The sequence below is a fragment of the Ipomoea triloba genome, chromosome 4 (genome assembly GCF_003576645.1).
Source record: "Ipomoea triloba cultivar NCNSP0323 chromosome 4, ASM357664v1".
NCBI classification, from domain to species: domain Eukaryota; kingdom Viridiplantae; phylum Streptophyta; class Magnoliopsida; order Solanales; family Convolvulaceae; genus Ipomoea; species Ipomoea triloba.
In genome coordinates, this window is record NC_044919.1 from 34,112,913 (window position 1) to 34,139,572 (window position 26,660).

Genomic DNA, 26,660 nt, shown 5'->3' on the forward strand with positions numbered 1-26,660 from the left:
ACCATATCTTGAACCCCATGAACTTGCCTCCGAAATTCATGAAAAGGTAAATTAATTCAATCTAACTTCAAGATTCAATATCAAACTGTACAGTTTTGCGCATGAGCTGAGTAATCTAAACCAAACCAAAACCCCCATGTTTGTGGATTAATGGAACCACATTAGACTAACCACTAATGCCCTTGGGGCTTCCATTTTATAAAACCCCATCAAATGTGGTTAGAAAATTCATTACCTTAGACTAAACTTAATTTCTGTTCACTCTTGGTTTCCAACCACTTTCCCCCCCTTGTGGGAATTTCAGCAACCATAGTTGTTTTTTATTATTAAATTTGTAATGTCCAATAACTAGGGGTCAGAAATTTAGGAACAAGTAGTGACTGAAGTGTTCAATTTTTTTGAAGACTTTAATTAGTGATTGGTGTTATTAGTCACTTTTTACTAATGATCTAAATCAGTAGCAAGTATATTTTTTTTTGGAACTCTCATAGTGATCATAAATAAAATGTTTTACAATAGACTTTAAGTTTATGATCGATTGTTGAAAATCTCAACTTTATTAGTTGTGACATAATAAACTATTTAAATGAATAATACCCAACAAAAAAAAAACAAAACAAAACAAAAACAAAAACAAAAAACAAAAAACAAAAAGTGTGTCACAAACAAAATCCATTCATATGCAAATTAAGCCTATTGCAAATGCAGCCATAAATATTTGCAGAAAATGAAGTAAAGAATTTTTTCTAATGATGAATAACAACGGCGTCTATGATTAAGGATTCCTTTTGGAAGTGGCTTTCATTTTCATTCATGTGGGGACTACCTATTTGAATCAATTATTACTGAAAACGTAAACAAAACTGCTAATTGTTAACTGCGACAACGAAGTTCACCCACTGCACAGAAATATTATGGTATGTTTGGTTTATGAATTTACACATTATAAATATGAATAAAAAATTATAATTAGTGTTTGGTTGACAACTTTTTAGAACACAACTATAAGATTTGATTACTCATTCAATTAAAAACTTCATTCTCTAATTAAAAATGAGTATCATTCCATCTTGCTGATAATCTTAGGGTGTGTTTGGCTCATGGGTTTACACACCAGAAAATCAGAATCATAGTTAATGTTTAGTTTATAGCTTTTTAAAACACAACTATAGGATTTGATTAACCTTTTAATTAAAAATCACATTCCTTAATTAAAAACGGGTGACATTTCATCTTATTAGTAATCTAATTTTTAAGTTTGGATTAGTGCTTTTAGTTTTTTTTTTTTTGTTTTGTTCACATCGGTGCTTAAAATGTTATTTTATTAGGATCAATTACATTTTTTTTTGTATTTTAAAAACATTTATTCTCATTATATATACTTCCAAACATTAATATTGGTACTCATTCAAATTTCATCATACTACCAAACATGCAAAATACTTTCACTAAAACTCATTGTTACCATTACCAATTATTTTATTCTCATTCCGATTTTGATTCCATGTGCAAACCAAACACATTATAAATAAGTTTTGCACTAAGTAAACTTTATTTTTGTGGAATAACGCGTACATTATACAAGATAGATAAATCGTATTAGAATGCTTTATATAATGAGCTCGATCAAGAAAGTGTTGGTGAACTCGTGACAGTTTAGTTCGAAAATCATGTTTCACCTACCTAATTATTTTTTTTGGGAGTAGGTTTCCTTTTTCATTTTGTTTGTGGGTGTTTGGTTATGACCAGGGTGACTATTTAATCAACTTTATCTTATGGGGCCATTGTCTGGGAAAAAAAGGATTTTCATTCAAAATTTTGAAATCAAGAATTGCTTTACAACAGTGATGTGAGCCCAGTTCAGATCAGCAAGGTTTTTGTATCAATATATGTATAATGGTTCTGGTCCCTGTATGCAGCTTTCACAGTTAGGCTAGAGTGCTAGACGTACTCAATTTTATGCCCGGCATGATTATTCGGTTTTAAAAAAGATTTTAACCCCAATTTCAAGTAGCTTTGAATATATACTACATTGTAACATAGTTAATAGTACTCAAAAATCTTCGATACAAACTTCAAAAATGATAAATAACTTAACTATACACTTAATCTACTCTAAAAATATGAAAAGAAATACAAATAACCTCTAATACAATAGTAAAATATTCAATACAGACTTCAAAGATGATAAATAACTTAAATATACACTTAATCTACTCTAAAAATATGAAAAGAAACGAATTGAAGGAGAATGAACTTAACCGTCTATGGTTCAAGTTGGGGATAAAAGCCAAAGAGAAATGAGAGAAAATCTACATTTTATATTAAGGGAGTCGCGTATCACAAGGCCCATCATGAGGTAATGAGCGCTGACAATGCCCATCGCGTCGTGCGTGACAGTAGAATTTGACTTTATGGTCTTTATAAAAGTTGTAGCCCCTCGAGTTTTCTTTCTAATGGAGCAAAAATCCCTTGATTTGAACATTCATAGACCGACATATGGTCCAAATACTAAGACGGCGATGTGTTATGCGATAATTGCTACTCCTTGATCTTTTGCTCAACTTTTGCCTTAATTTGTCAAATGGCAAAGACCATCAATCTCCATAGCTTCATATATTGGCTCCTATTGACTCCGAATGCATCTACAATGCTCCAAAATTAAGGATCATTTTGAACACCATTATAACACTTCATAAGCAAAATAAGACTAAGTGTGAGGTGTAAATATGAACAATTATGCACTGATCACAAGCATTCATACTAAAATGTGGTAAGAAATCAGTCCAAAACATATGAGATAATTGTAATACCTAAACAATATTGTATATGCATATTGTCAAATGAAGCTGTAATTGAATTAAAATGATACTTTATTGTTGATGTAATGAAACTACGGTGTATATAAAATGATATTCAGTAGCGAGTCTCACATATTGAATGTATATTGTCAAATGAAACTGTAGTGCAATTAAAATGATACATTGGTGGTGCTATAATGAAACTACTGTATCTATAAAATGAATCTGAATAACATGTCTGATATATTGAATGCGTATTGCTAAATGAAACGGTATTGAATTAAAATGATAATTTAGTAATGTTATAATGAAACTACAGTATCTATACAATGAAATTGAATAGCATGTCTTTCATATTGAGTGTATATTGTCAAGTAAACATGTAGTTGACTACTAATGATATTTTGGTAAAATTTGTCTCAAATCGTAGCATTGGGCTAGGGGAAGTGATTTCAATGAAATAATGTTAGATTCAGGCTTTCCAAAAAAAAAAGTTGGATTCAGATTGGGCTTTAGACCAAATGGGCCTAAGGCTTGAATACTGTTGACGTGCATAGAGACATAAAACAGTGCAAAGTTGTCACGTGCTCACGTGTACTAATACGGCAATACCTTCGTGCGATCGTGCTTCGCCTTCTCTATCCTTGCCTCTTTTAGTTTTGGAAATTGTCCGTACGAATCAAAAACCGATTCCTTCCCCCATCTCAATCCGTTACTCCTTCCGGAAAACCTGCAATTCCCTGTTCGATTATCCAATTTCAGTCTCAAAATTGATTTTGTTGGAGCGGAAGAATGGCGCCGTCTCGTTCATGGTGTTCATTCTCTGTAATGCAGGTTTGAAAACTGAGTGCCTGAATACGCAGCGTCTGTTTTTGCAGTGAAAGATATTTATCTGTCGATTTGTCTGGAATCGTCTGCTTTAGCCGCCTTATCTAGGGTTTATTTGGTTTGACGTTGTGGATTTATCAAAGGAAAGAATTGGAGGTTTTAGGTAACTAAGCAGGGGAGGTGTTCGATTGAATCGAGTTTTGACTTTCTGTTTCATTCAAAGTCTACGCTCGCAATACGTTTTGATCTGGTTCGCTGTCGTGTTCGAGCGGTTGTTTATGATTTTATGAATTTATTTGAGTGTTGGATGTTTTGAAAGTTTGGTGGAGGTTAAGATTAGTGAAGCTGAAGGTATGTCTAGAGGAGTAAGATATGCTGGAGCAGACAGAATGGCTAGGTCTCCACCTCGCGTGCCGCTGAGGGGACGCGATCGAGGGTTTTCTCCTCCGCGAAGGGATAGAGACCGGCGTTACTCACCTAGAAGCGATCGTTATGCGCTGACATCACGAACTCGGAAGCATGATTATTCCCCATCAAGGTTAGACGAGCGTGATTACTTGCCCCCTAGGGCACGGGAGCACTGTTACTCGCCACCCAGGGCACAAGAGCACCAGTACTCGCCACCAAGGGCACAAGAGCGGGCACAAGAGCGCCAGTACTCGCCACCAAGGGCACGGGAGCGCCAGTACTCCCCATCCAGGGCACGGGAGCGTCAGTACTCGCCATCAAGGGCACGGGAGCGCCAGTACTCACCAGCAAGGGCACGGGAGCGCCGCTACACACCACCACCGCCATCAAGTGCTCAAGATCAGAAGCACTCACAAGCACCTAGACTGCCCATTCGCGATTATTTGTCACCTATGAGGAGTCAGAACCGTGAGTTTATGCCCAATGGGAATTTGAATGAAGCAGATGGGCGGCGCGGGGAGTATTTCCATGAACTTGAAAGGTCAAGGAGGATGGAAAAGACCTATGGTGGACCGGACTTTGGTGAACTGAAGGGTGTGGATTCTTCAAATTATGGTGGAGTAGAGAGATGGTATGGGCAATCTCAAAGTTTGAGACACCATGGAACTGATGGTCGAAATGGAGGGCGGCATGATGGGCCTCCAAATTCTAGAAGAAAATATGAATTTAGAGATGGCCTGAGGGCAACACATGGAGATTCAACTTCATTGAAATATCAGTTCAGTAATCTAGATGATCCCCGAAAATCTGATGTTTTGGATGACCCCGTTGAACATGGGTTTAGTGGTGCCAGAGTGAGTAGTGAGCTAGGTAATGAGGGGAGGCCATACTTGGGTCTAGCTGACAGTAGATCTGTCCCTTTGGAAGTTGATAGAAGGCTTCGTTCATCATATGAACCACCACCTTTGGATATTGGTGTTCCAGCAAGAAGTTCTGGCTTTGGTGATGCTGGTAGCTATGCATTGGGATCACATAATTTCCGTATGAAGCTTCATAGAGCAGAACAGAATCCTTTGCAAGGCACACTAAATTTAGATGAATTGCCAACAGAGAGACAAGGGTTGAGAGATGCATATATGGAGACCAGCACCCTGAACTCATTACATAATTCAAAGTATGATTCCAGTTACATGGCATCATCATCTCACCTAAATGCATTTTCCTGCAGGTCACCCGCTACAGTGAGAAATGGCATTGATAGTTCATTTGGAGAAAACATCCATATTCCTTCAGATGGAATTGAAACATGCATGGGAAGGTTGTGTGAACCTATGGGATGTGGTCAAAATTCAGGTATCAGGTCGCCTAAAGGGCAAGTAGATGATAATGGGATTTATCTGCAGTCATACTTTGCCCAGACTGAAGAAAGGCATGGCAGTCGCATGTATTCAGACATTCATGGCACCAAAGCAATACCTAATGAATTTTATAGGAAGAATGTGGGTGTTAGTGAAGAGTACAACCACCAGGATGCTTCAGGAGCAAGTTTTATGGATCCTAATTATGATGAATTATCTCACCAGGAGAACATGATAGGGGGCAAGCCATGGGATTATATTCCTTCTAAACAAGGGCAGTCAACATTGGGTTACTTTGGGGCAAGTGGTGCACTGGAGAAAAGAGAGCAAGAGATGAAAATTTTGGAATATGAAGGTAATAACCCTGACTATGAGAGGGTACTATATAAGGGCCATAGAAGTCCTTGCATGCTTCATAATAATGAGATGGATGAACATCCATGCACTTTTCAGGAAAGATCTGACGTACTATACAGAGATAATAATCCTCATTTAGATGAAATGAATGATAGTATTCAGCAAAGATTGATTGATAAGAACCAGATATTGCCTAAATCATCTACCAGTAGGTTCAAGAGGAAATATGGTAAAGATAGGAAGCTGAGCATTTGTGGTGATCTTGGAATTATCTCTTCAAGTAATGGAAGGAATGCTCATAGACAAGGAGATAATGCTGATATTTATTTGGAGGGAGATAAATATTCTGTAAGTATTTCAAAAAAGTTGAAGGTTAATCACTCCAAATATGGGAAGAACAGAAGGATGTCTACAACCATGGCAAGTCGGTTGAGCAAAACTAGTAAATATGGAAATAGAGATATCAAGAAGCGGTTGGGACCATATCCTCAAGATGTTGATGCTACGCATTCTTCAGTGAAGAAGTATTCTTCATTGAAACATCGTCTAGGGCCTCCCCCTCGAAAGAGCCATTCTACTCTTCCATGGCTGAAAAACCTCACTTCCTACAAGGTGTCTGAAGATCTTAATGATTTAGATGAAAGTTTACCTGATCAAAGGGATGATTGTTTGGAAAGTAGTGTTACCCAGCAGAAGAGCGAACCACTAGAGAATTTAGAGGATTTTAAGCAATTGGTCGACAATGCTTTCTTCAAGTTTGCCAAGCACTTAAATGAGACTCCAGCTAGAAGAACAAAATACAGGAATCAGGGAACATCTAGTTGTTTAAAGTGCATTATATGTGGCAGGTCTTTCTTTTACACCATGAAGTGTTTTCATAGATGGAGCAATTACCCTCTATTTTTATTCAACTTGTTAATTAACTTTGTGATCTGGTAAATTAAGTATTCCATGATTTGTCTCATTGTGTTAATGGTAATCGTCATCTGGTTAGTTTTTTTTTTTTGGGTCGAACTATGTAGCTTCTGACTGCACCACATGGATTTTTACTCCTCTTTTCTGGCTTAGTCAAGGGTGACTAGTGGACCAGTGGAAATGGTTTTATCAGTGGTGGAGAAAAAGGAAGACCAATCTGATAATTGAAATTGTTTTGTCTGTGTGCTTGGAGAAGTTTGTCTGCATAAGAAGAAAAAAGGAAATCTAATTTCTGATTGGTGACTTATCATCCATGTTTCTATGAGAATGTACCAATATGCTTTCATCTTTATGGTAGCTTTGGGACTATTTGGCTGCTTTGGTGTAAAAAGAGTTGTCTGCCTTTAGATGAACCCTATTTACATTGCTTGAGCATGACTTTGACTGGAAGAAGGGCGAAGAGGGACTACTGCTAGAAATTAGAAATTAGTTTTTCCTCTTTCGTAGTTTCTTTGATGGCAAACTCTGATTTGGTTTAGGTTTTCCCTTGAGGGTGGAACAGCAAATCTGCATTAATATTTGTAGTGAAAAATGGAGAGAGGGAAGCCAAAATATTATGGGTTTGCACTTTAAGATAGACCATATGATTTCCCCAAGTGATATTCCATTTTCACTTGAAAATAATTGTATTCTGTTTAAGTGATTGGCTCTGGGGCATAGGAGGTTATGACATTTCTTGCTATTGCATGTTTCAGCTATTAACCCATACTAATTGTCCTGTATTAACCAACAAGCTTATCCTTTCGTGTATAAACACTTATTTCTTTATGGTGTTCCTTAAAGTTTAAGTTATATTCATTTTCCTCTGCTTTAATGCTTTTCAGAGATTCCGAAGAATTTGGAGATGTCGAAAGTTTGGTGATGCATGCATTAACATCTTCAAAGGCTGGTGTCCGATCACAGCATTTCGGTTTTCACAAAGCGCTGTGTTTGTTGATGGGTTGGAAGAGTGCAGAGGCTCCCAACTCTGCATGGGTTCACAAAGTACTGCCTGAAGATGAAACCTTGGCTCTTAAGGAAGACCTTATCATCTGGCCTCCTGTTGTTGTCATTCATAACATTACCATAACCAACAGCAATCCCGACGAACGTGTTGTTGTATCTGTAGAAGAGCTGGAAGCTAAGCTCAGAGGTCTGTTATATTTTTCTTAAAAGGATTTATGATATTGCACATCTCATTATACTGATTTTAGCATACACTGTATGGGCTTCAAGCTGCCTCACTGTATTCCAGACCTATGTGGTAGAAAATCTTCAAGCTCTTTGTTTTCTATATGTGAGACAGACACACCCGGAGGATTATTCCTTTTGAAGTGTTTGTCTCACGGTGTGATTCAGTATATTACTTCTGATTATGCTAAATGTCCTTGGTGCGAAATGGTTTGTGATGTCAACTCCACGAAACTGCAAATTTGCTTATTTAGGATGAAGATAATTTACTTTGAAATTAATCAGCTAGGGATTACTATGTGCGTGCTGGTTCAATGGCCACCATATTGGATGTGTGTGTTAACTAACTTAACTTGTCTTTGTTTTCTTTAAAATTGACAATGAGTCTAGGTTGGGTTGTTTTACTTGTTTTACCTTGTATCATTTGGTCACAATGCCTGTGTTTGCTGCACTAACATTCATTAACTGCTTGTCTGCTTCTATTTCAGATATGGGTTTTGGAGGCAAGGTGTGTCGTGGGAAACCAGGAAATCTTAGCGTTCTGGTGGTTAAGTTTGCTGCCACTCTTACTGGTTTGCAGGAGGCAGAGAGACTCGGTAACTTGTATGCAGAGACAAAACATGGGAGGGCCGAGTTCGAGCAAGTTAGCACCGGGAGCTGTGTTAGTAACGAACAAGTCCCCTCGGCAGACAAGATGGAGGAGATTCTGTATGGCTACCTGGGAATTGTGGAGGACCTAGATAAACTTGATTTCGAGAGCAAGAGACGAAGTAAGTTGAAGAGCAAGAAGGAGATCCAGAGCATTTCTGTGGCACCTTGAAGAAGAAGAAGAAGAAGAAGAAGAGTGGTTCATGGAACAGGAACCACGTAGTCGGCTATAAGAGATTTGGGTTTCTATTTGGTTTTTGTTTTTTGCTTATACTACGGAGTAGTTTGAAACTGGAAAAAGCCTTTAATTAGATGCTGTAGTTCAGCTTCTGCAACTTGCATACATTTTAATGCATTACAAATTCCTATTCTCTAAACGTTCTAACGATTTTACTCTTGTTTAAATTCCTGCAGAATGCTTATGTGAAAAATCCAATTTGGAAATAGTTTTGTCTAGCTAACTTCAATCCTTTTTGTGGGTCCCAACATCTACTTGAAGATGAGCATAGAGAGTGAAGGAATTGCCAAGTGCAATAACTTATAATAACAATTAAAAAGAAAGAAAGAAATTCTTAAATTTCCATGCCAGCTGTCTCATGTGAAGAGGAGTGAGATACAAGATGTGAAGTATATAGATATTTCGCATCTTATATTTTAAATATTTGTAAATTAATACGTTATGTTTGTGGAGTTGTATGATATGCACATAGTTGCTAGTGCAAGAAAGTAACAACAAATGTTTTGAGACTTTTGTGACAAGAAAGTTGTGTTTAAAGCCACAATGCAATGATGAAGTGAGAATTTCTACACTCACCCTAATCGTGGCCTTATAGGAAATCCAAGAATGATCCATAAACGACGTCGTCTAGCAGGCACATGTAGAATTCAGAATTTTATACATGGCTAAAACTCGTTGAGTCACATTACGCCCTCTCTCTCTCCCTCCCACTGATTTTCCCTCCATTTAGGCTCTTTGCTAAAATGCGCTCCAAGGACAGAATCTCCTACTTCTACGATGGTGAGTCCCCCATGTTTTTCCATATCTCGCATCTTCAATTTCTCGACCTTTCATTTCTCACTTGGATTTCTAATTCTCAAAACCCTAGTTCAAAAATAGGCGTGTATAGTATATATGTATTTATGTCTGTGATTGTACTAATTTTGGAGTCGGCGAGCCGCAGGGGACGTTGGGAATGTCTACTTTGGGCCAAACCATCCGATGAAACCGCACCGGCTGTGTATGACTCATCATCTGGTTCTAGCTTACGGTCTCCACAACAAGATGGAAATTTATGTATGTAATTTTTTTTTTTTTTTTAATTAGCGAGTATGTTGTTTCGCTAGTTAAATTTCGGTCTATTTACTCATACATGTATCTTTTGTAATGTTTGCTTGGAGTAGAGGCCTCATAAGGCATATCCAATTGAGTTGGCGCAGTTCCATACAGCTGATTACGTTGAATTTCTGCACCGGATAACGCCTGACACTCAACATTTATTTGGGAGTGACCTCAAACGATGTAATTTTATTATTATTATTATTGTTGTTGTTGTTGTTGTTGTTGTTGTTCTTGAGTGACGAGGGAAACCTGTAGGCTGTAGGAGTTTGTGACCCGCAAAGGACCACAAGGAGGTAAACTACATTAGGTTGTCCATTGATGTTGACTGGCTCAAACCAAGAAGGGCAATAGGCCCTTGTGGTTACCAAGTCAACGACCTAACTAATTTGGCTTGGGTAATTGGGTTGCCCCTAATTTTATTGTTGTTGTTGTTGTTGTTGTTATCTTGCTCATAAACATATATGGTTTAGGTTTTCTGGTTTTGTTTAGATACACTTGTGTAATAGCTAGCTAAAGGCCTTCTCACATGTGGAATATAGCTATTTTGGTTTAAGTAGGGGAGTGGGGTAGGTGGGGGTTGTCATGAGTTACTTACAAAACAGAGATGTATTAGTCATGCAGCAATTTTAGCATCATATGGTCTTATGTTTCCTGTCACGTATCTATTGGGCTATTTTTGCACTTCAGCAACATGATGTTCAAAATAAATGCTGTTTTCTTACCAGATAATCTTGGAGAAGATTGCCCTGTATTTGATAACCTGTTTGAGTTTTGCCAAATTTATGCTGGTGGAACAATAGGTAAATTCATCCCTGATAATTGTAATACAAATTAAGCACTGTGCCTATGCTGACACCTGACCAGTATTAATTGGCAGATGCTGCGCGTAGATTAAACAATCAACTCTGTGACGTCGCCATAAATTGGGCTGGTGGTTTGCACCACGCCAAAAAGTGTGAGGCTTCAGGATTTTGTTATATCAATGATCTAGTTCTGGGAATTTTGGAGCTTCTCAAATATCATCCCCGAGTTTTGTATATTGATATTGATGTACATCATGGAGATGGTGTGGAAGAGGCCTTTTATTTTACAGATAGGTAGCTTTACTCTCTTCACTTATCTCTTAATTTTTCTTAGGCCGGTATGTATTTGTAGTATTACATAATCCTTAACTTTTGTTTAATGTCAAATTCAAACATGGCCATAGATTTTAAACCCATTTAATGCTCAATCAAGTTCACTTTGTAGCTAGCAAATGCTATAGGTATTTAGAAATTGAATGGAAGTGATTGTGACTGACTGGCGCTTCAATACATTTGGGCCATAGTGACAAAGAAGTTGTTCTCTATCCTTGGCACAAACTTTTAAGAAATTTTCATGTCAGTAAAAGCCTGAACTTTCTTATTGCAATTCATATATCTCTTTACATTATTGATCCAATTTCTTTCTATGAGTGGGTAGTTGAAAATACCATATATATAGTTGATCATGCTTTTGTGCTTATTTTTCACCTTAGAGAAGTTATTTTCCACTGTTCTGGTTTATCTGCTCATCTCTATGCTATCACATTGGCATCTAATACTTTTGATATCTGCTTTAGTAGATCTCTGTTGCCAGTAAGTACATTTTGCTATTGGGTTCTTATCAAGAGATCATCAGAAAAAAAAATGTATAACACATTGGGAAATTGTGTGAATGAACTTGTATATAAGAAATTTGATCTTTTGCTTCAGAAAAGTGATTTTAACTAAAATCAGATGTATGCAGAAATCACATTCTATACATTGTGATATGCTGGGGTTATGAATTGATGATTAAATTTAAACATTTTAGGGTAATGACGGTCAGTTTCCACAAGTATGGAGATAAGTTCTTTCCAGGAACAGGGGATATGAAGGTACACTTTATTGTTGCATTCTTATTTTTCTTTGCAAAATTTCACATTTTGTGGAGTAATTTCCAGGGTGCTATTGCATTTTAGGAGCTTGCTTCATCTACTTTCCCTGACTGTATTTTATAGTTGTTGAGATAAAATATTTATGTTAGGCTTAATTAATTGCTACTTCTCAGTCGATTATTGTTTCATTATTAATGGTGATGATAAACCAAATAAAAAAAAAAAAGAGAATTATTATTTGAAAATGCTATGTTATGCACTTTTGTTTCTTCTGGTATAACTTTCCTGATCGAGTACTGACACTTTGCTACTTAAGCTCAACTACCCCAACCCTTGCCATAAATGTGGCATTTTTTGCTGCTTTTAGTTTAATATTGCTCTCCACTTAGAATGACGAAAACTTTTTTTTTTTTTTATTTTTAAATTGAATATATTAAATGTCTTTATAAGGTGTATTAAAGTGATGATTTATTTTGAAGGATATAGGAGAAAGAGATGGGAAATTTTATGCCATAAATGTGCCATTCAAGGATGGAATAGATGATTCCAGTTTCATTCGTCTCTTCCGAACAGTAAGATTGTTTCTAGAAACACAAATATCTTCATTTTTGTTTTTGATTGTAGTTGTTTCATTGTAAGATCTTGGCTTTGGGCATGGTATTTGTAGATTATTTCAAAGGTGGTTGAAACATATATACCAGGAGCAATAGTTCTCCAATGTGGGGCAGATTCACTAGCTGGTGATCGTTTGGGCTGCTTTAACCTCTCCATTGATGGTGCTAGTCTACTTGTAATTAAAGTTCTTTTTGTCCATAATTCTACCTTTTGCAAGCACAGCTCAGTTGTCTATCTTTTCCCAAGTACTAACCTTAGTTACAACTTTCTCGGTGATTTTTACATGGGTGTGTTTTATCTGATGCTTCTTGCAGGGCATGCTGAATGTGTTCGATTTGTGAAGAAATTTAATATTCCCCTGCTGGTAGATTTTTTTTTTTTTTTTTTTTGTTTTGTTTTGTTTTGTTTTCTCAAGCAGCTTGTGCTTAATGTAGTACTTTATGATTGATTAAAATGAGGCACCCTTTTGCAGGTAACTGGAGGAGGGGGGTATACAAAAGAAAATGTTGCTAGATGTTGGGCGTATGAAACAGGGATTCTTCTAGACTCAGAGCTTCCTAATGGTATGTTTGCTTGTACTCTGTAATTGTGTTGTGTCTTTTTTTTATCTTTTAAATTTGGTTCTTCTAGACTCAGAGCTTAATGGTATGTTTGCTTGTACTCTGTAATTGTGTTGTGTCTTTTTATCTTTAAATTTTTGTTCAACGGGTTTATTATACTAGTTGACAGGTTGGGACCTGACAACCAATTTTCAGGGACTTCTTAAACCTCAAAATTGGATGGGATGTTTTGTGGTTTTTCTTCTTCCTTCCTTAAGGTTGTGGGAACAACTTGTTTGTATTCTTAAATTCACATATCTTCCACCCGTACAAAGGTTAAAAATGACATGTGTGTGTCATGCCAATTTTGAGCATTTTGGATTGAAATTTCAGCAGTTTGAGTGTTAATTGGCCCCATTTCCACTCAAAAGTGGAAATTAGCCACATTACAAATTTCGACTTTACACTGATCAGTCTGTCCATGTTATTCAAGAATGGAGTATACTTGACACAAAATCTATGCATTAATAGTTTTTTTTTTTTTACTCCAGAGATACCTGATAATGACTACATCAAATATTTTGGCCCTGATTATTCACTGAAGATTCCTGGTGGGCACATTGTATGTTGAATTTTCATATCCTAATTTTATGCAGTCCACTTCTAGAACGGAATCTCTTTTATTCCATAAATTACATGAAAACTACCTTGATACCTAGCTTGATTTTTTTTTCCTTTTTTATTTACCTTTTTTTGAGCAGGAGAACTTGAATAGCAAGTCATACCTTGGCACCATAAAAACACATGTATTAGAAAATCTTCGATACATCCAGCATGCTCCTAGTGTGCAGATGCAGGAGGTAAGTTTTGTTTTTGGCTCTAAAATTACTTGCCATAAATGTGTTAGAGTTTGGGCCTACTTTAGGACATCTCATGGTCTAACCAAAAATAAATGTGTTATTTGGTCTTCTTCTTTTTTTTTTTGGTCCAACCCCTATGCTGCTCTCATCACGGAACTTGGCATTCTTTGTTAGATATAAACAAATAATCGTAAAAACTTCTCTTTTATTCTTTTGCTTTTCCTGTTTTGTAGGTGCCTCCTGACTTCTATATTCCTGATTTTGATGAAGACACGCAAAATCCTGATGAGCGTTTGGATCGTAAGTGAAAACTTGAAACTACTTGACTTTCAGCCACACACGCACAAAAATCATCTGAAGTTAGTGAAAGAATTGATATTTACATAGAATTTTGTGTAATTTTCTTCTTTCTCCTACAATTTCTCAGAGCATACACAAGACAAACAAATCCAGCGAGATGATGAATATTATGAAGGTGACAATGACAATGATCACTCCATGGATGATGCATGAGGAGCTCTTACCTCCTTGAGGAAAAAGGATTTCAGTTTTTAGGGATTATTAGGCTCAGGCTTGATTAGGTACATGTAATGATGTAAATCTATATTGTTTTGCCTCAGAAAGAGGGAATTATAACCATTCTAATGTTCCGTCCAGTCCTTGTGTCCTTTTTGGTATAAAATTGGTTTGGAATCTTTTGATGGTTGTGTGAATTGTGATCTAAAGTTATTTTTGTTTTAATCAATGGTGGGTAAAATTGCAAGGCAAAAACTTGTATCACACCGTTTTACGGATCTTTATTTATGGGATGGGTCGGGTCAAGATGAAATGTAATATTTATATTAACAAATACAATACTAAATAATGAATAAAGTATTGTGGAGTACATTTTATCTTGACTCGGTTTCACACAAATGTGAACCAAATTGTAAAAGGGAAGTTTCTTTTGAAGTTTTAAAATGTTTTTAAAAGTAAAGATGGACAATAAATAAATTTAGATAAAACAAAATATATACAACTGACCCAGTGGTATCACAAATTTTAAAAAATCGTTACCTTATAAGAAAAGGAAATGGGATAACTCTAATTAGGTTGTCGACTTACAAGTTTGTCCCCTAACAAGAATGGTCTATTGTTGGCTAGTAAAACGATTGAAAGTTAATACAGATAATTTAAGTGGATATGCCAAGTTTCTATGTCAAGGTATAAAAATACCCGGAAAATATTTCCCAATTAATTTTTAGGGTTTTGCATAGACAAATGGAATCCTTTAACGACGTCGTATGCATCTTATAGCAAACTTTACTATCCAACACTCCATCAAATCCACATATCTTGAGTTTTGAGGTATCCTCCAGAGCCCCCATTGGCATATTTTATACTTCTCAGCTCGGTAAGAATTAAGCAACATCCATTTCTTCTCATAAATTCCAAATCAACTTCTACTTTCTTTTTCTTGGTTGAACCTCCCGTTAATACGCCCATACGTGCTCCAAATTGGGTTAACCTGATAAATCGTCTCTCGATATCGTCCACAAATTGCTACTGTCCTCACTTGCATCCCTTTCAATATGAAATGTTCAAAATTTTGGTCTTTATGTTTATTCAATGCTCAATTTTACTCCATCTAATCATCTATTAAATTGAATAGTTTTGGTTTATTTGTTTTTGGTGAAATGCTGACTTCTTTGCATAGTTGGTCTTTACTTCATTCTTTTTTGTAGAATGTTTTGAGGGAAGAAATCTGTTTGTTGGTTCTGTTATGTGGACTAGTGTAAGTAGGGTAATTAGATCAAGAGGTTGTTGTGATGCAAATAGAGCTAAAGGAGTCCACATTTTCAGATTCTTAGCATCAATGGTGGTTCCAGGTCTGCAAGTCCTCCCAGGGGAGCTGTCATGCCGTTTTCTCCGTAGATGTTCATCCACTGTGGCTTCAAATTCATTGATTTTACTTAAAGATCATTTTAAGGTTAAGGGAAACAATTCCAGAGTTAAATGCTCTAAGGATTTAGGAACGATTACAAGTTCCTCCAAGCTTTGTGCAGTTCGTGATTTTTATGGTTTGGAAAAACCAAAATTGTTACGTTGCTATTGCCGACCAGCTGAAAGGGGTAATGAGAGAATTTTTGAGGATGAGCAAGGAAGATCAGTGCATAGTATTGCTCCTAATGGTCAAACGTCTGATGCTGCTCAGCAATTTAAGAATGATAATGGAACTGTTCCATCCAGTAAAACAGTTAACAATGAATTGCCAAAAAGTAGCACAAACTCTATTGAGGAAGAAGCATGGAACTTGTTGCGAGCGTCCATGGTATATTATTGTGGCAATCCTATCGGGACAATTGCAGCTAATGATCCTAGTGACTCTAGCATTCTCAACTATGATCAAGTATTTATCCGTGACTTCATACCCTCTGGGATTGCTTTCTTGTTGAAAGGAGAGTATGATATTGTACGGAACTTCCTCCTTCATACTCTTCAATTACAGGTAAAAGAGCTCTCTTACTTATTTGTGTAAGGGTGATCATTTATTATTAAGGACAAAAACCTAATCGCTTGTTGTATGGAGATTTACTTAGTTTAATTCTATACATTTTTTTGAAGATGGAAGTAGATTAACCTTTTTGAGTTCTTGCCAAAAGTAGGTGTGATTTGCTGCTTAAATTTGTGCACTGGATCCTACCTTTAGGAGGCGTATGGTTCAAGTTATCTCATATAACCTTAGGAATGTGAATATTGTACTATCATATTACCTTGTTTGGTTCAAGGGAATGTGAAATTATTGTAGGGAATGTGAGATTCCCCAAATTTGTTTTTAGTTCATTTTTTGTAGTATTTATGGGAATCACATCCCCTCCGCATTTTTAGGTTTGTGAGATTCCTAGGAATGTTACATTACCTTAAAATATCCATTGAATCAAACACCCCCTTAGTGTTTTCTAGCTGCAAGCATGGATGGCATGGCTATGCCCTATTCCCTAAATCTTGAATATTTAGAATTGAGGATGATTTATTGATTTCCAGTACTAGAAAAATAACACCTTTCAAGTAAATAAAGTAATATGAATTTCAAAACTGTTCTTTTGGCTGTTGGAAAAAGAGGCTTACTTTAAGAGCCTCAATTTGTAGCTTCTTATATGAGCGGAAACTCCTTCAAAGCCTTACCATATTTTTAGTGTTTGCCTAACTTCTACTTTTGGAGTAGATAAGCTCCAAAATAAGTTGGGCCAAACAAGTGCCAAGTCTCCTTTGAACTAGGAGAAAAGCTTCAGTTCAAGCTTCATTGCTACATTAAATTTGTTAATTTTATTAGCCTATGCATAAACACTTTTCCATCCAAACAGAGTTGGGAGAAAACTATGGATTGCTATAGTCCTGGACAAGGACTGATGCCTGCCAGCTTCAAAGTGCGTACTGTTCCACTCGACAATGATGAGAATGCAACTGAAGATGTGTTGGACCCTGACTTTGGTGAAGCAGCAATTGGTCGAGTTGCACCTGTTGATTCTGGTATGTTTGGCTCTACAAAATGATCTGCATAATTGTCATTTGCCTGAACTTTTGGATATCTCAGATATCCTGTCATTCAGGATTATGGTGGATTATATTGCTGCGAGCATATGGAAAATGTTCTGGAGACCTTTCTCTTCTGGAGAGGATCGATGTTCAAACTGGAATGAAGATGATATTGAAGCTCTGCCTTGCAGATGGTTTTGATATGTTCCCAACTTTATTAGTAACTGATGGTTCGTGCATGATAGATCGGCGCATGGGAATTCATGGCCACCCACTTGAAATTCAGGTTCTTTTCCAATTCCTTTTCCTTCATTCCCGTTATGCTAGTAACTCTTCCTAAATATGCTGGATGTGGTACATTTTGGCAGGCATTATTCTATTCAGCCCTACTTTGTGCAAGGGAGATGCTAGCTCCTGAAGAAGCTTCAATTGATCTTATCACAGCACTTAATAATCGCCTGCTAGCATTGTCATTTCATATCCGAGAATATTACTGGATTGACGTGAAAAAACTAAATGAAATCTATCGTTATAAGACAGAGGAGTACTCATATGAAGCAATCAACAAGTTCAACATATATCCGGATCAGATTCCTCCCTGGCTGGTGGAGTGGATGCCTAGTAAAGGGGGTTATTTAATTGGGAACTTGCAGCCAGCTCATATGGACTTCCGTTTCTTTTCTCTTGGAAATTTATGGTCCATTGTAAGCAGTCTTGCTACAACAGATCAGTCTCATGCTATATTAGATCTTATCGAAGCCAAATGGGAAGATTTAGTGGCTAATATGCCCCTCAAGATATGTTATCCTGCTCTCGAGGGTCAGGAATGGCGTATAATTACTGGTGGCGATCCAAAGAACACGTAATGCCTTCATAGAATCACTGACATGCTGTTCTCAAAATTTTAATGGCTCTATTTTATATTAGTTTGTAGCAATATCCCGAGATTATTATCTTTTACTTTGCTTCTTGATGCAGGCCTTGGTCTTACCACAATGCTGGTTCTTGGCCAACTTTACTTTGGCAGGTTAGTTTGTGTTCTCAAAATTTTGTTGCCGCTGTAACTCCACCACTAATCCGCTGTTGTAATTCTTTGGTGGATAGAGTATTGGCTTATATTGAACTTCTACTATTGTAATTCCTTTGTGAAAGGGGGCAACCCCAATTAAGTTGGTCAGGCTGTTGATTTAGCAACCACAAGGTTACAAGTTCAACTCCTAGCGGGAACGGCCTATTGATCTTCTTGGTTTGAGCAGGTCAACTATGGGCAACCTAGATTGGCTTACCTCCTTGTGATTCTTTGCCGGTTAGGGTTTTCCTCGTTATTAAAAAAATTTTAAAAAAGAAGAAAGAAAATGAACATTGCACACCCTCGGGTAGTGGTTGAACATTGAAAATAGAGTATCGTGCAATTTGTGCACACATGAAAACCACAATGATATAGGGCTCTCCATTCTCTATGTTAATTGTTAAGGTTTCATTGGTTGAACAAAAGATAGAAGATTCTGCATCCAAGTTTGACGTTATTGTATGCATTTCTAAAATTTTAACATGATGCATCCTTTTTCAGTTGGCCGTGGCATGTGTGAAAATGAAGAGACCAGAGATTGCTGAAAACGCGATTAAGGTTGCCGAGAGGCGCATTGCTGGAGACAAGTGGCCAGAATATTATGACACCAAGCGGGGAGGATTCATCGGGAAGCAGGCACGACTCTTTCAAACATGGTCAATTGCAGGATATCTGGTGGCAAAGCTCCTCGTCGCCAATCCAGAAGCAGCAAAGATGTTAATCACCATAGAGGACACAGAGCTTCTGAGCGCATTTTCTAGCATACTCAGTTCTAATCCGAGGAGGAAACGCTCACGAAAAGGAGCCGTGAAACAGAGCTACATAGTATGAGTCCATTACCCCGTCTTCTTCATTGTATCTCAAAAGTTCAAGCAGCCACACAGGTTTTTCATGCATACAGTTCTTTCCTTGTACCATATATTCTCGCTTATTACCATTGCAGTTCATGTTTGCGACGGCCAGGCGTGTAACTAATCCCTTTTATGTGTACTTAGTCTGAAAGGGAATTTCCTGCTGATTCTTACAGATATAGGTTTTGTTCTATGTCATCCTCTTGTTAGTATAGTGCTTGAAAAATCACTAAAGTCATTAACTAATATTAATTCTTATTTATTTTGTATTTTGATCAATGGCTTCTTCAGCTATAATGTAAATCTGGAGAGGATTTGGCTTACAATTGTTGAATATACTTTACAAACTCTTTGAACATTCATTTTCAACAGAGAGAAATCACTATTACAATGGAATGGATATACTTAAACTCATTAGAGATGAGAAATCTGATATTTGGAATGCATACCACATTTCAACAAACAGGAAACATTGCATGTACACTATTTGCTATATAAAGCACTTACAAGGATTAAAGATGTACATGGGGGTAATAGTGGAAAAACCTAATCTATTCTATTCTCTCTCTCTCTCTCTCTCTCATAGTATGGTTAAAACATCTCAAACTCAATATTTTCCTCACCACTTGTGCCTTCTTTCTGACACTTCCCACCCTGCTTATTCTGTGAGTTTGTGTCAGAAATTAGGTTTCCCAAATCAAAGATTCTGGGCATTTCAGGTGGGGTTGCACATCTTATCAAGGCCCAGTTCAATCCCTCGAAGAACGAATGGTTCTTGATCTCGGTTGCGCCTTTAGAAGATCCCAACCTGTTCTCGGGTTCCTTCTGCAACAATCGTCTGATTAGGTCTCTGGCGTGAGAACTGATCATTGGGGTCTCGGGGAACTTGAGGCATTGCGATACTACATTGCCCAAAGTATCCTCGTTTGTCGTCCCTTTGAAAGGCGTCCTTCCATAGAGGAGCTCGTACATGAATATTCCGAAAGTCCACCAGTCTACAGCGCTGCCGTGACCTTCTCCTTTTATGATCTCGGGAGCCAGGTATTCGTGCGTCCCCACGAAGGAATTGGAGCGGGCACTCGTTGGCTCGACTACAAGCTGCGGCAGCGGGGTTACTTGGGCAGCTATGTCCGCTTTTAGCTTGCGTGTTTTAGCTGCTGCGGATAAGAACCTCGGGGTGAAGCAAGATACTTGCCACGATGGATGAAGGCAGAAAGGGTCGATGCAGCTCGAGTCTGAACACGGACTCGACATCTTCTTCGGAGGCTGCCCAACAGGAGACGAAGATTTGAGCAGTTTTGGGTTCACAGCACATCTCAGGGACAAATCGAAATCGGAAAGCATGATATGACCATCTTCTCGAACCAATATATTCTCCGGTTTCAAGTCTCGATACACAACGCCAAGCATGTGAAGGTACTCAAGTGCAAGAAGAACTTCAGCAACATAGAATCTGTAAATAGCATAACAGGAATCCAATAATGTGAACAATCTGCACAATTTCTATTGAATAAAAAAGTAAAATGTTTAATGTATCACAGGATTCACAGCAATATCATAACATCAAAAGTCTGATACCTTGTCTCATTGACTTGGAGTAGTAATTAAGGATTGTACAACACTTTCGGGATTATTTTTAAGCAAATAATGACCAAGTAACATGGACTTATAATGGAAGTAGACTTCATATCCATAATCTATAAGGCCAAGATACACTAAAAGATTGAATCCAATTAATTAAATTGTCTAACCCATGACCTTATAAACCAATATATTCTCTATTATTTTTTCAATGCGGGACTCTTAACATGGGGAATACAAACTTTCTTGTCTTCCCTTGTGTTCACTTTTTTCTTTTTCCAATCCAACTAAAGGAGCACCTCATGACATAGAAACAATGGCATACACTTGCATGTTTCCCCGATAAAAAGCTTATCAAATTTCAAAAATAGACAAAACAATTTGAAGTCGAAGAAGTAAATTGACATGCAGTATAAAATATATACCTAACTGCATGTTCAGAGAAGTTCTTGCTTGGTTGCTTTTGACGGAGAACATGCAGATCACCGCCCGGACAATATTCCATCACTAAGCATGAGAATTTATCGGTCGTGAAATGGGCATAGAGTGTGGGGAGAAACGGGTGATCCAGCATTTGCAATATTTCTCTTTCGGTTTGAGCTCTTGCTGTCTTTCTCTTGCTGGCCAAAAAGTCATTATCCATAATCTTCAGAGCAAATAAGCAGCTCGTGTCGAGTAGTTCAGACAGGTAAACGCTCCCAATGTCACCGCCACCGAGCTTTCTTAGTAATTTAAAATGCTTCAACCCTACATTCCCGTGCTGCCTCTCGACACAACGAATGGCTTCCCATCTCATATCTTTTGACATGTGAGGCCTATACCCACTGCGATTAGATCCACTGAGATAGCTTTCATCGCTAAGGCTTGTGGTGCTGCTATAATCCCCAATGCTACTTTTTGAGCTCTGAGATATCTCCCATTTTTCCCTCGAGCTTGATCTTTCATCAGGTTTTGTAATGACATTTCTTGTTTTACTAGAACCGTTCGAGCCAAGACCCGGTTTAGTAATACTAGACTCCAAAGAGGATGAACTTGATTCCATTGCCGTATTTGCAGTAGTACGGGATGGTGTGGATTTTATACTCGTGTTTTTATGGTCATTCTTCGAAGCTGATTCTGGTTTGAACCGACTGGAACTGCTTGAAAGAGAAGTTGAGTTTGAAGATGTTTTCTTCTTAGCAAAGGTTTTGCTTCTGAAAGTTGGTTTGATCAACCGTGGACTGCTGCAAGCACGTCCGATGACCTTACTTCCCGCATTAAGAACAGATAACGCTTTATGATTCGAACTGCCTTCTTGCTCCCGATTTGATTGAACTACACTACTTGTAGCATCGGTGGAGGGTACTATCTCATCTAGAATCGGGAGCATCACATTCGCAGAAGAGGGAACGGAAGGCTCGGGAAGTTTAGGTCTCTTGGAGTGTTCCAACGTGATTTTTGAGGATTCACAACCACCGGGAGGAGAAAGAGGAACGGCACCAATTTCAGTAGGCGTTTTAGTCAATTTCGCCTCTCGTGCAATTGCATCTCTAGAAAGAGGAGGAGAACGAGCAGAGTGTTGTGCCCCCGGCACATGTTCAAATCCGGGCATCTTATCCGAAGAATTTGGCGTGCTCCCATCAGGAACAAGGGATATCTGCACTAGTTTCCCCTTATTTTTATCAACGGGATGCCCAGGATCACCAGCTTCAACTGCTGTGGGCCCCCCATTCATTCTCTTGATAGCTCCCGCTTCAAGAACTGCAGAAAACCCAGACGGTCTTGACAACCGCTTTTTCATGGCAGCCATCTCTGACGCCTGAGAAATGCATAATCCTCTAAACGCTTGCTTCAAACTTACAGCCTCGGAAATTCCAATCCCCGATGGTTGAGAAGAATAAGTTCTCATTGGCCTCTTCATCGCACTCTTAGCACCCTGTTCCGGTGAACTTAAACCCCTATGAGAATTCCTTATTTCTATAGCCTCAAAAAGCCTATTGATATCTTCCTCGATAAGATACCTCTGCCCAATCTTCATCAGATGCTGCCTTCGCGCATTTTCATCTATTTCAGATGCCGAACTTAAGTCTTCTATGGACTCCGTAATTTCACTAGTACCAGATAACGTGGCCATTGTCCCTAGATGCATCCGAGTGAACTTAGAAGTTTCCCCGAGATATTTCTTCAACCCATGTCGGCAGAAGGATTATGGAAAGGAAGAATCCCGGATATCAAAAGCGAAATCACAAACCCTTCCAAAGAGTTCACAATCATATTAAACATTAAGGAGCACTCGAGCTTTCATTGATCGTGATCAGCATGCAACATCCAATTCTGCAAGAAACACAACACTCCTCAGAAATTCTGCTGTTAAATATGGAGTATTAGTTTGCCAAGAAACTCGCTTTATTGCATTAACAAACAAGTAAATTCCATAACAAGTAGCAATCAAATCCATATGGCAACCAAATTTTAAACAAGATCAGGTGTGCATGATTAATTAATTCTCTGTAAACACCACCTGATGTTAAAATCTCACTTCATCTCTGTGACAATAAATACCTAAATTATTTCAAGTTTTCCATCCAAAAATCATGAATTGTATCCCAAAACCAATCCAAGTCCCCCTATAGCCATATCTCTTCACTCCCTTTGTTCCACATTTTCTCCTTTTTTATGTATTAATATCCTTTTTTCAAGAAATTCCTCCATGTGGGATTAAGCTATTATCCCACTGATAACTTTCACTAACAGGACCAAACAATTTTTATTTTTTTTAAATTACAATAATACTAAATAAAACTTTTAACAGCAGATCTATCAGAATATTCATGATCCACCTACTAAACTCCTTACAAAAAAAAAATAAATAAATAAATAAATAAAAAAAAATCCACATACCAACCAATTGAGCAAAGATAACCATAAGAGTTAACTAGCTCAACAACTAAAAACACAAAATTAAAGTGAACTCCAAAAAGAAAAAATCCATTCTTTCTTGTTACAAAATAATTTTTTTTTTTTAAATTAAAAGCGATGATCACATAAACCACCATAAGATCATTTCTGTTCAAGGCTGCAATTCCTTCAAACACATATAATCCAAGCATACATCTTTACTTAAAACACTACAAACAAAAAAAAAAACATTTAAAAAAAAAAAAGATTGGAGATAAAGAAATTACCTGGAGAAATGGAGAGAGAAAAGGGGAAACTAGGGTTTAGGGGGTGCGTATGCGCTCGGGGAAAGAAGAGGGCGATGGAGTGATTAGCGTAAAGAGAGCACGGGAGAGAGTGGGTGAAATTGAATGAAGAAAGAGAGGACAAAATATGAAGAGAAAAGGGAAGGGAAGGGAAGGGGGCGTTGCAAATCACGAGAAATGACACCTCTACTACCTACGTTTGTGTCCACTGTTGTGTTTTCTCCCTTGCTTGCCGCTCGGTCGGTCGGCTTGTGCGTATCCAAATTCTAAATTGGCGCAAAAAGTAAAAGGTTTTCGAGAAATTGAAATACAAAGAAAGAAAGAAAGAAAGAAGGCTACACAGTAGTAGACGAAGCAGCTGGGCATTGAAATACGCCTCCGGCCCCCACCCCAAACCTTAACAGATATTGTCTCTTTGCTTTGTCACAATTTACTCATCCCATGTACTCTCTATGAATTCAATCCATATCCATCGGTACCTGAAAACAACAAATTTTGTAATGAATATATATTTCTTCCAAACTAACATACTTGTATATTTATGTTCAACAACACCCATTATCTCATTTGAGTTTCTAACTTATATCGCGGATAGTTAAGGTGTTTCGATATTTAAATTTCATATTTTACGAGTATGTTTATGATTCTAGTGATGAGATTAAGGGGTAATATTTCGTAATTTGTTATTATGTTTGAGTAGAGTGTACAGATGTATGAAACACTGATCTGGTGGTGATTGTTGAGTGAATTTTGAAGAAAATGAGTTATTCTTTTGAGTTTCTAACTTATATATATTCATTATTCTTTTGAGTTTCTAATTTATATTGGGTGAGTATTAGAGGAAAATCAAACAAAGCATCTACTCATAAGGCAGTAAGGGATTGTCATTGTGTTTGGATATGCAGATTTCATATTTGAACGGGTATGTCTATCACTTTCGTGACGAAACTAGGGGCAATATTTCATGGTTTTTCATTATGCTTGATTAGAGTGTACATGTGTACAACTGGAGAGTGACTGGGTGGTGGTGATTGTAGAGCAGATTTCGAAGATAGGCAATAAAAATTAAAGGACTTGTACGACATGCATATTTTTAGAGCTACCAGCTCCGACTTGGTGAGGTAGATCGGAGGTGCACGTACGTCCTTTGCGTCATGTACATATTGCAAAACTGCTTTTGTATGAATTATATAGCAATACATTAGTGATAGAAAACTTAGGTTGCAAATCTTTAACTCCCTTACTCAACAGCGTGCGACAAACTCATATATCACATAATAATGTAACATTGATATGATATAGCCACGTTTTATACAACTTACCTTAAAGTATTCTCTTTTTTTTTATTATTATTGTTAAAAAAAATCATAACTTGAATTGAATTCAATAAGAAATATAATAATTGGTTGAGTAAAGAAAATGTATGTATAGCTATTGGGGGGCTATGAGCACTTGATTATTGTAGAGGAGTTGGGGGCAGCATTATCTGGGGGACATGGAGAGGTTGACGGCATCATTAATTGCTTTCCTTTTTCTTTTGTTGTTTTCCTCTTTTCTTGTCTTTTCAAAGCGTATTAATATGTAAACACACACACACACACGGTAAGGGAATTGGGATCTGATCTCATCAGATCTCCACAAATTATTCAATCTCTATCTGTTAATGTATATATAAGTCAATGGATATGAAATGTGACAAGTAAAATCCAAAAGAAAAATGACAGAAAGCAAAAACGACGACGTGTAAAATCAAAGATAATGCTACGCATGCAGTACAAAATCAGTGCTTTAATTTGCTTGAATTGCATGTCAATGTGATCACTCACTCTATCAACAAGTAATCAAACCTGTTGGATGGGCATATTTATCCCAAGTTTCTTCAACACTGACCAATAATAGCTTGGTACGTACATTTGATTATGTTTATCCCGTCAAAATGGGCTTAGCCGCCTCATGACCATATTGATTTAGTTGATGAGAAGTCTTGCTTTAAGACTTATTTTTAGAGGGTGTGGATTCGATTCTTACCATGAATATTGGGGGTTCGGATTTGAATTAGTCTTTTTGTGTGATAAAAAAATGTTCCAAGAAGTAATCTCCGATTATCTATATTCATATACAAAATTTATACTAAATTTGAAATACTTATAATAATTGTCAAGCACAATGTGCTCAGTTGGCACATCTGTGACTCTCTTTGAGATCAGTGGTGGTATTGACTCTTTATTTTGCAACAGATAAAGAAAGTATAAAACAGATAAGCTAACTATAAAAATAATGATTATATATATATATATATATATATATATATATATATATATATATATATATGTGTGTGTGTGTGTGTGTGTGTGTGTGTGTGTGTATAAGGATCAATGAGGACTTTGTGAACTTTTATGATCCTTTGATTTAAATAATTCAATGGTTGTGATTAATTCTATGCAATAGGTTTAATTTTTCGCACTCAGTTTGTTGTGCATTCATAGTGTGATTGTTATGCATCTCTCCCACTTTGTTGTGCAATTGCATTCATAGCCGTTAGATATATATGTGTGTGTATATATATATATATATGACTTTGAGATGTATGGATGGATATATGAAACAAACATCAAGCAAGTTTAAATAAGCACGGAGTATATGACTTTGGAACTAAATTGCTTAAT

The 26,660-nt window shown here is 37.2% G+C and overlaps 3 protein-coding genes and 1 pseudogene across 4 annotated transcripts; 3 read left to right on the forward strand and 1 right to left on the reverse strand.

The window, feature by feature from the left end:
* Positions 1-3,443: 3,443 nt before the first annotated feature.
* LOC116016684 lies at positions 3,444-8,922 on the forward strand. The gene is made up of 3 exons (XM_031257051.1): positions 3,444-6,600; positions 7,552-7,859; positions 8,386-8,922. Exons 1-3 carry the CDS (start codon positions 3,983-3,985, stop codon positions 8,715-8,717), a joined length of 3,258 nt encoding a protein of 1,085 aa, XP_031112911.1. The 5' UTR covers positions 3,444-3,982; the 3' UTR covers positions 8,718-8,922.
* A 483-nt stretch (positions 8,923-9,405) lies between these two features.
* On the forward strand, positions 9,406-14,508 carry LOC116016685 (histone deacetylase 9). Of its 2 annotated transcripts, XM_031257052.1 has the most exons (14): positions 9,426-9,563; positions 9,727-9,839; positions 9,947-10,064; positions 10,610-10,684; positions 10,762-10,981; positions 11,718-11,781; positions 12,261-12,353; positions 12,449-12,557; positions 12,711-12,760; positions 12,869-12,959; positions 13,487-13,557; positions 13,697-13,795; positions 14,029-14,095; positions 14,223-14,508. In XM_031257052.1, exons 1-14 carry the CDS (start codon positions 9,527-9,529, stop codon positions 14,306-14,308), a joined length of 1,293 nt encoding a protein of 430 aa, XP_031112912.1. In that variant the 5' UTR covers positions 9,426-9,526; the 3' UTR covers positions 14,309-14,508. The 2 variants fall into 2 exon arrangements, 1 of the variants encoding a protein (XP_031112912.1); XR_004097774.1 differs by lacking the exon at positions 14,223-14,508 and having other exon boundaries at positions 9,406-9,563; positions 13,487-13,546; positions 14,029-14,075.
* Positions 14,509-15,078: 570 nt separating this feature from the next.
* On the forward strand, positions 15,079-19,510 carry LOC116016692 (annotated as a pseudogene).
* Positions 19,511-19,648: 138 nt separating this feature from the next.
* On the reverse strand, positions 19,649-24,374 carry LOC116016691 (serine/threonine-protein kinase D6PK-like). The gene is made up of 3 exons (XM_031257058.1): positions 23,977-24,374; positions 21,238-23,125; positions 19,649-20,684 (listed from the first exon to the last, which is right to left on the reverse strand). The coding sequence occupies exons 2-3, from the start codon at positions 22,938-22,940 to the stop codon at positions 19,823-19,825; spliced, it is 2,565 nt and encodes an 854-aa protein (XP_031112918.1). The 5' UTR covers positions 22,941-23,125; positions 23,977-24,374; the 3' UTR covers positions 19,649-19,822.
* Positions 24,375-26,660: the final 2,286 nt, after the last annotated feature.